The 9,079-nt window shown below is 48.1% G+C and overlaps 2 protein-coding genes across 2 annotated transcripts; both read right to left on the bottom strand.

The window, feature by feature from the left end:
• Positions 1–419: 419 nt before the first annotated feature.
• On the bottom strand, positions 420–1,624 carry LOC123077992 (uncharacterized). Its single transcript, XM_044500377.1, has 2 exons — positions 1,111–1,624; positions 420–785 (listed from the first exon to the last, which is right to left on the bottom strand). Exons 1-2 carry the CDS (start codon positions 1,622–1,624, stop codon positions 742–744), a joined length of 558 nt encoding a protein of 185 aa, XP_044356312.1. The 3' UTR covers positions 420–741.
• Positions 1,625–5,063: 3,439 nt separating this feature from the next.
• On the bottom strand, positions 5,064–8,154 carry LOC123074398 (probable L-type lectin-domain containing receptor kinase S.5). Its single transcript, XM_044497259.1, has 2 exons — positions 7,658–8,154; positions 5,064–7,135 (listed from the first exon to the last, which is right to left on the bottom strand). Exons 1-2 carry the CDS (start codon positions 7,750–7,752, stop codon positions 5,119–5,121), a joined length of 2,112 nt encoding a protein of 703 aa, XP_044353194.1. The 5' UTR covers positions 7,753–8,154; the 3' UTR covers positions 5,064–5,118.
• Between the last annotated feature and the right edge of the window lie 925 nt (positions 8,155–9,079).

The raw sequence follows: 9,079 nt of genomic DNA, 5'->3' as shown, positions 1-9,079 counted from the left end.
GAACAACAAACTTATTATCTCCAACAAGCAACTCAGACGGAGATTTCATGCCAAGTATCCTGGAAGGTGTCCGGTTGATCAACTATGTGGCTGTCATAACTGCATCATCCCACAAGAACTTAGGCACATTCATGGTAAACATCAACGACCGAGCAACCTCAAGAACATGACGATTCTTCCGTTCGGCCACTTCATTCTGAGGGGGGTGTCCGGACATGAAGTTTGATGAAGAATACCATGGTCAGCCATGAAAGCCCCAAAAATGTTGTTCACATACTCCGTTCCATTGTCCGTCCTGAGCACCTTGACCTGTACCTAAAACTGGTTCTTTACAAGAGCATGGAAGTTCTGAAAACAGCTAAACACCTCATCCTTGTGACGCATCAAGTAAATCCAAGTCATGCGAGAATAGCAGTCAATAAAGGTAGCAAAATACTTCTTCCCATTCATTGACACCACTGGGCTAGTCCATACATCCGAATGAATAAGCATAAAAGGAGATATGCTCCTGAGCCCCTTACTCACATATGAGGCCCGTGTGTGTTTTGCATATTCACAAGCATCACATGTCAGCTTGCCTTTGCCTATTCCACACATAACATCCGGAAATATTCTACTCATCTTATCAAAAGATACATGCCCCATCCTACAGTGATGGATCATCGTCTGCTTCTCCTTATCCTCCATGGTCGCAGCACACACAAGTCCGGCTGCACCTCCTGGTCCATGTACCAGAGCCCCCTACGCCTGGTGCCAGTCCCAACCGTCTGGCTCGTCTGTCGCACCTGAATCAAGCAACCGAACTTGTCAAGGATCACACGACAGTCCATTTGATCAATGAGTGCACTGAAAGAGACCAAATTGACAGGAAAGGCTGGCACATGTAAAATGACGATAGGGAAATGGTCGGAGTACACTTTACTGTACCAACCCCTATGACTGGTTGTTTTGTGCCATCAGCCGTTTGTATAGTGCCCATGTGAGAGGGAGGATGCTTAGTGTAAGACTCGAACACACAGGAGTTACTAGCAACATGCTTAGATGCTCCAGAGTCAAGAACCCACTCTGGAGCACTCTCATTAGTAGCAAGAGATGCTCTTTCCGGATTACCTTCATCAATGGAGGCCCAGTGAGCAAAGTCTCCATAGACAACATCATCTACATCTTTGCCTTTGGACGTCCCAGTGTCTCCTGCAACGGCCATGTGAGCCCTCTGACCCCCTGAGTGTCCTGAGTAGCCACCTCTGCCTCTAGAAGCCTGGCCCCATGAGGTCTCTGAGTATCCACCTCTGCCTCTAGCACTTCTACCTCTGCCTGTTCCCCCTCTGTTATATCCCCTGCCTCTGCCACGAGTTGGACATTCTCTCTTCCAGTGACCTACCTCCCCACAGATATGACTTTTGGTGGGATCTCCCCACTCCATGCGCTCAGTGACTGCAAATGTCGAAGCTGGCACAACCTTCACGTCTGCATGCTCAAGGGATAGGCGCACCTCCTCTTGAGTCATCGCTGCAATAGCTTCGAAAATGGTAGGCAGACTAGGTTGGTGCAACAGGGAAGCCTTCCTGCCATCAAAGCAACCTTTGAGGCCAGCCAAAAATTTCAGCACACGCCTGCGTGCCATCCACTTATGCCCTGACTCGATTGAAGCCGCGTCATAGAGTTCCAGGGGATCGGGATCACAGTTATCCTGGTCAGCCCACAGAGCCTACAGTTCTGCCACGTATGTCATCACTGACATGCCATCATCTTGGCGCAGCAACCTAATCTTGTCCTCAATCTGAGCAATGAGCATGACATTGCCCTTGCCAGAGTATTGAGTGGACAGAATCTTCCATATCTCAGCAGGTGAGGATAGCCCCTCCACAGAGCGTCCAATGGAGGGCACCACAGAGTTCAACAACCACACTATAAGTACAGAGTGGATGACCTTCCACCTCTTGCCCTCTGCACTACTCTTGTCCCCGGTTCTACAACCGTGCCCAACAAATATCCATCAAGCTCCTTCTGCTCCACAGCCCACAAAGCCCTCCTGAACCAGCTCAAATAATTTGTTGCCCCCTCTAGCTTCATGTCCAGGGGCGACATTTCAAGCTTTTGAGCCACTTCCTGTCGAGGAACGATGACCCTAGAGTTGGACTCCGCGAGAATCTTAGCGAGCTTCTCCAAAGCCTCGGCAAGACCAGTTGGTTCAGCCATCGTTTGACGGGATAAGCAGCAACAGCAAAACTCAGCCTCAGAGAGTCTTCTTTCCCAAGCAGCACCACCACCACCACCACCACAACACCAAGCTCACAACAGCAAGTCCACAGAGAAAAAAAAATCTCTATAAAGCACACAAGCGGTCCAGCCCAGGCTCTTCCTGTTCCAGAACGAGCAGTCCAGCAGGCTGCACTTCTTTCTTCCTCTGCCGCAGCACCAAGAACCAGCCGCACAAGCACCAGCAGCTCGGCAAGCTTCCAGGAACAACACAAGGCAGCAGCAGCAGCTGCAGTTCCTCTTCTGTTCAGCAGCACCAACAGCAGCAGCTCCCCGCCGCAGCCTGACTCGCACACAGCCCAAATCCGCCGCCGCCTTCTTCCTCCTCCTCTTCTTGCCGCAGCCGCCTGCACAGCCTGCAGCAGCCCTCCTCGGCCGCCCCCTTCGCAGCTAGCCACCCCAGGGACGCGAAGCAGGACAAGAGGAAGCAGCACCTTCCCGGCCGCGTCGCAGCTCCTCGAGCCCAGCCGCGCCGCCGCCGCACGCACCACAGCAGACCCGCCGCCTCGCGCACGCACGCAGCCTCCTTTCTCGCCTGACCCCGCTGGGCCCCACCGCCGCCTCTCCGGCGAGGGACTACGCCGCCACCGTCGTCGCCTGGCTCGATACCATGTTGAATCGGGAGATGGGTACCTTCATACAGCAGCCTCCTTTCTGTCTTGTTTCCTGCGTGAGTGTGTGTCTCAGATGTGGCGGCTCACTCGGGACAAGGGAAGAGGGGCTCCTCTTCTAGGTCAGCACCTCTCATGGGCTTGGGCCCAAGAGACAGATCTTGATGGGCTAGGGCCCATACCGGTTCAACAACAAGCGCACCAACTATTGAGATACTCAATATGCTGTTCTCATAAAAAATGTACAGCTCCTGTTATAGGCCAAGAAACAAATTCCTCAATCATTCCACAGGTCAAGGAAAAAAAATCCTGATTGAATTTCATCTCACTCTCTAGTTTCAGCATTGATTAAGTCTTCCATCGATGGTCTACGGATCTAGATGTAATTTTTATTATTTTCGGTGTTTGTTGTACCATCATGATTAAAGATGAATGAACATTGTTACTTGCTGTTGGCATTTGATGTGATCATGGGGCATAATTGCTAGCATGTCTAACGTATAGAGGAGGCCAGTTAAGGAAAGATTTATGCCGAAATTTGTAACAAGGTATTTCCTACTGAACAGGAAAAACAATTCTTTAGAGTTCAGAGCATGTAGTAGAATGAAGGTGATGAACATAGCTAGCCTCAATTTTTATATATATATATATATTTGTTTGTTCTGGCCAGAAAGTTGGTTCAGCTTCTCCGATGTGTTTGCTTGGCATTTGCCAAAAATAGAAGTTCGATTCCGAGTTCAAAGTTATCAGCATCTAGTATTGTAAGTTGATGATTACCAGGAGAACATAACATTGATCTTTTCTGAATCTCATCATAGCTCTGTGCAGTCTGAATTTTGGTTCAGATTTCAGAGTGCTAAAGAAATAAAAATAGTTGTACTCCTAGTACCTGTTCCTAATAATGGTGTAAAATATGCACCTTTCGTGTGCATGTGGAATTAATCTTTTTGTTACTGTCTTTGCATTAAGAACATGGAAAGATATCCATTAGAATGTCAGCTTGGTTGTCAGGGAAAGAAACAGTAAGCAAAAACACCAAAAATATTGTACAAGAATAGAGCCGGGTGCCTCACATTTTCTGGCCTGATCTATCTATATCTATATATTTACTCCATGAACTTCTGCAAGCAGAGAGCACATTCATGCTTCATGGATGAAACTGTTTTTTATAAGCATAGTTTTTTTTTCAATGTGGTTGCATAGCTAGCCTAATTCCATAGTTATGTTTCTTTTCAATGTGGTTGCACTGAATCATGTCGAATTTCTGGTAATGAGGTTCAGAATTGCCTCATTATTTATTTGTTTTCACAAGCTTTTCAACTTCTTCATATCGTGAGGATATTGCTGATAATAGGCTTTTCATTACCACTTTAGTTCTTAATGTGTTGTCATTCATTGCCATTACAGAACACGCACATGCGCGCGCGCACACACACGAAGGATGGGAAGGAGGATAAACGGCAGCACAGGTGGGTTGGTCATGCTTATTAGGTTAGGGCCGTGTGATGTTTTCTTTTCTTCAGGCATGTTTGCTAGTAATTTCAAAGTGTACCAAGAAAAAGAATCGAATAAAATCACTTTTGTTTTGCGAAAAGAATAAAAGCGTTTTCGTGGATTACACCTTAGTGTTTTGGGCCAACTGAAATGTAGAAGCAGAGCTAGGGCGACGACCTGGCCATTAGTGGTGTACAGAGTGCACGGCTAAGGGTAGGGGTGCGTGAGACTAGCGGCTTCGCCATTCCTGACGGTTGGTGGTCTGTTTCTGGCATAAGAGTGAGTCGGTGAGGCCAGTCTCAGCGCCCTGCCGATCGTCATCATTATTTATTTTGATTACTCATCACAGACGGCTTTAGACAGCCATGCGATCCAAATGTTCATATGACAGACAACTCCAAATAGTCTATGATGGCTGGTCCGAGCCGTCTGCGATGAGGTTCCGTAGGGTAACACTTTAGATCACCACCTATGAGCCTTCACTCATGGCGTTGATCCTAAGTCTTGGTCGAGACATACAGAGAGGTAAGAGTTTAGTGTTCAATAACACTCTGCATGACTGCATCACATATCAACTAACCAGACTGCTGACCCTGTATAAACTAGCATGAATCTGACAGTACATTTAGGCGGAGTTGCTGGGCCTAGGCCAAGAAGACCCCCTCTCTGTTTTTTATTTCGAACATTGACCCCTGAATTCCTAGACCCTGAACTGAGACACTCGGCGGTACAAGTGCACCAGCCATTGAGATGCTCACCTTCCTGTGAGGGAAGTGGAGGTGATGAGCTGTCCTCCCGTGAAGAGCACACCAACTTGCGGCAGCTCCATCTCCTGCTGCATGCCTGACAGTGGCCAAACAAAGGCAGGCCTCTCAAATGGGGGAGTCGGGGCAGGCGCTCCACCGATTAGCACCTGCACCGCCGTCCGCATGGACGGTCGATCCCTCGGGTTCGGGTGGCAGCAAGCCAAGGCCAGCCGCACCACAGAATCCACCTGCATCTCGTCATACACTCCTCCAAGCACCGTGTCGGCTGTCTCCATGACTTTCCCCAGGCTGTAATGCCTCCAGACCCAATCCACAATGTACATTTCTTGTGTCTCATATAGCATGGACCTGCTTGGGCTCTTCCCGCTGACAACCTCCATGGCAAAGACGCCGAAGGCATACACGTCTGTGTCGAGGCTGGCACGACCGGTGAAGAAGCTCTCGTGCGCCATGTAGCCCCGAGTGCCCGCAACCGCCTGCGTCGAGTGGTGTGTCGCTCCATCGAGCTGGATGGCACGGGCGAGACCGAAGTCGCCCAGCCGCGCGTTGTATGCCTCGTCGAGCATCACGTTGCTGGGCTTGACATCCCTGTGGAGGATCCTCTTGCTGCTCCCGTGGTGAAGGTAGTCGAGTGCAGATGCCACGCCACAGATTATCATGTATCGCCGCTCCCATGTGAGCGCCGATGACGAGTACGTGGTCGTCGTGGCATTGGCGAACAATAGCTTGTCCAGGCTGCCCATGGGGAAGTAGTCGTAGGCGAGGAGTAGTTCGCCTCCCTCGTGGCACCAGCCGATCAGCTTGACAAGGTTGCGGTGGGAGAGCTTGCTGATCGTGTTCACCTCCGCCACGAACTCCTTCTCTCCTCGGCTTGAGAGTGAGACCCGCTTCACAGCCACCTCTCTGTTGATCCCATTCAGGTATCCAAGGTAAACAGTGCCGCCGCCGCCTCTACCGAGCTTACGGTGAGGGCTGAAGTTGGCGGTCGCGTGCTTCAACTCCTTGAGCTTAAATCTAACCGGGCCATGTGCGTCGATCATTTTCTCGAGCGTGCGGTAGGCTAGCCTTCTCCGCTGTGTCACCCTTCTCCGCACCAACAACACAAGAAACGATGAACATGTAACGAGCAAAACCAAGGCAATGAGAACCAAAAACACCCACTTCCCGTGTCTTGTTCTTTCAGCGACGAGTATGTCGTCTATCGTGGTGAAGTTCCACGATTTTATCTGGTTCAGTTGGGTGTAATCACCCGTGGAACCTGCGAATCCCAGATATATTTCGTCCAGTAGGTACCGTGATAGATCAACCGGCCAGCTCTCTCGCCAATTATGCCCCCCACTGCCACTTGTGTTGCGCTGGCTTACAGATAATACAAAAGCATGTGATGTGCTGTTGTAGATGATACTAACCAAGACATCCGAGCCGCTTGACAGGATGATCGAAAGATTGCTGAGCGGGTACGGATAAACAGATTTGATGCTGTTCAAGTCGAGGCCGACATGGTTGCCGTCGAGGTCGTCCTGGTAGCTCTTTCTCGTGTCGAATTCCACGGCTACTATTCGGTTCGTTGGCGCACCATCTGTCTGGTTGTTGCATACGCCGAGCCACTGGCCGCCGCTGTTCCTGGGCAACGACAGGCTATTTGTGAGTATGAAAGCCATACCTTCTCCCGGGAGGATGTTGAGCGTGAACTGCGTCCTGAAAGATGTGAGCACAGTTCGCTTCCTGTTCCACAGCTTGAGGGTTTCCTTTACGTATACCACCCTTCCCGACTGGTGGCTCGAGTTTCCGGTGTTCGGCACGATTCTCAGGGAACCATTTGCAATTGCTGAACCTGGGCTGAAGCTGAAATCATTCTTGTTGGTCATGTCGAAGCTGGGGTAGTTAAATTGCAGACAACTGCAGGTTCTGCCTTGGATGGCATGGCCTGCAGAGGCTACCATGAAGGAAAGGCTCAAGATCATGCTACGGGGCGTTGTCATGGCTAAAATGGTGCTGGGATTTCTGCAATCTCACCAAGACAATATAACACAGTATGTGAGTTCATATCCTCCACATATTTCAAGATACTACTAAGCCTTCAAGTATCGAAGGGAGGAAGACTTGGAATAGTCATAGTCAATGGAAAAGATCGCCATCGGCAAGGCCCCTGTCAGTATCTGTTTCTTTGATATAGAAAGACTTATTATTGATTTCCTGGCATAGTTGGCACGGTGAACCAAATCCGAGGTCCAATCAGAGTCAAAACCTTGGTATTCTAGAAAACATTTTTTCAGTATTCTAGAAAAAAGAGTCAAAACCTTGGATTTGTCTTGTTTGAAACTCTTTTCTGTGATCTGGCATGTTTAATTTGTGAGGCGAATGTTTGACCTCGGCACAAGTGGAAGAAATCCAGAGGCTCTTCCCTGGCTAAACGGTGATGCATCAGTGTTTGGCCTCAAGTCCGAAGATGAATGCCTTCATGTTTCGACCGAAGTCCAAAGTGGTATTTGATCAAATAAAGCATGACAGGTCACCCCTTCGTACCTGTATGGTTTATTCCCGTCTGATGCTTGTCTTTGGACATTTGGCTGAGTGACTAGAACTAGACGAGGTAAGGGCGGCGTGAGCTGCACGGCCATTTGCGCTGAAAATTAAGTGGGCGCTGGTTCAGCAAGCAAAGACCCAATGTGGCAGTCTATTTCAAAAAGAAGAGGTGCTGTTGGTTCAGTAAGCAAACACCCAAGAGGTCCCTGTCTATTTGAGGAAAAGGAAAGAGCAACAAAAATGTCAAACATCGCGTGCATGGACTGGATTAATCTTCTGGCGTGCATCCTGGCATTTACCTCAAATTTTGACCAGGATGTATGACTTTGTTAAACAGCAATGTCCAGAAACAGATCATAAACGGCGTTAACAGAGTTTCGGAGCAAATTCATTGCTGTTCATCTGCTTTTTTATTGTTTTTATTATTTTTTCCTAAAGAAGAAGGATTAGTGAATGTTGCTGTTTTCTACTGGGAAATTCATTCATCTGCTTGATCATTCATGTGCCAAGGTGACGGGCATAGAAGATGCAGAGTTCAGAGTTGGGTCAGAGTTCAGCATAGATGGCTTCCTTTCAATATTGTTTACCTAGCACTTACCATGTGGTTGATGGATGCATGCATCGCCCAAATGCAGAGGCCGGGGGTCATCCTCCTCCTCTAAAAAATGTGGTTGATGGATGTATACATACATATGCAGCACGGGATCAAGGACATGGAGTACAGCACAAGGGTGAAGGATGAAGAAGGCTGCCCTGCCATGGCACTCGTCGACAAGGCCACCGCAGAGGCTCTCAAGCACTCCTTCAGCTAATCGGCCAATACCACCTTGTAATTAACCTCCTTGCTTCTATTCATTCATCCATCCATCTAAATTTAATTTTGCTACACCTGGAGCACAATAGATTTTAGCGTCATGTTGACTAATTTAGACATATCAAAGTATCTGCAAGCACACCACATGCCACTTATTTTTCAAAGGTCTAAACTTTCTACATTTATACTAGTAGCTATGCACCGAGAAATTTTTCTGATGCATATTTTGGTGCAGTAATACATGTTGATTTGGCTCTTGCCCCTTCGTGACATACCTTTGTTTTGCGGAGGGTTGGCGGATTTTGAGCCGGATGTACCATTCATGACGCTGGTGAGCATGGATTGGGAAGATGAAGATGATAGGTAGAAAAAGAAGAAGACAGAAAAGAGTGATGATTTTAAGGTAGAAAAAGTAGACAATGCTTCTTGATGTGCATGAGGATTCCAAACATATATATTTGAGACAATTGGTATTAAACCAGTGGAATATTTATATCCCCATTGCAACGCGCGGGCAATTATACCTATGTCATTATATGTTATGCTTTTTGTTTACTTGCTTAATTGTGGTGTAAGTGTAGATTCCTTTTTTTTTCTTTCTTTTTGAC

This window comes from Triticum aestivum, chromosome 3D (genome assembly GCF_018294505.1).
Source record: "Triticum aestivum cultivar Chinese Spring chromosome 3D, IWGSC CS RefSeq v2.1, whole genome shotgun sequence".
NCBI lineage: Eukaryota > Viridiplantae > Streptophyta > Magnoliopsida > Poales > Poaceae > Triticum > Triticum aestivum.
This window is presented reverse-complemented; position numbering and strand designations above follow the sequence as displayed.

Bases quoted from the DNA above. Each gene is read 5' to 3' on its own strand.
- LOC123077992 (XM_044500377.1), bottom strand. From the start codon at position 1,624: ATGGCACGCAGGCGTGTGCTGAAATTTTTGGCTGGCCTCAAAGGTTGC. The intron at 786-1,110 runs GTAATCCGGAAA...TGCTTGATTCAG, and splicing joins CTGGGCCTCCATTGATGAAG to GTGCGACAGACGAGCCAGAC.
- LOC123074398 (XM_044497259.1), bottom strand. From the start codon at position 7,752: ATGGCCGTGCAGCTCACGCCGCCCTTACCTCGTCTAGTTCTAGTCACT. The intron at 7,136-7,657 runs GTACGAAGGGGT...GTGAGATTGCAG, and splicing joins GACGGGAATAAACCATACAG to AAATCCCAGCACCATTTTAG.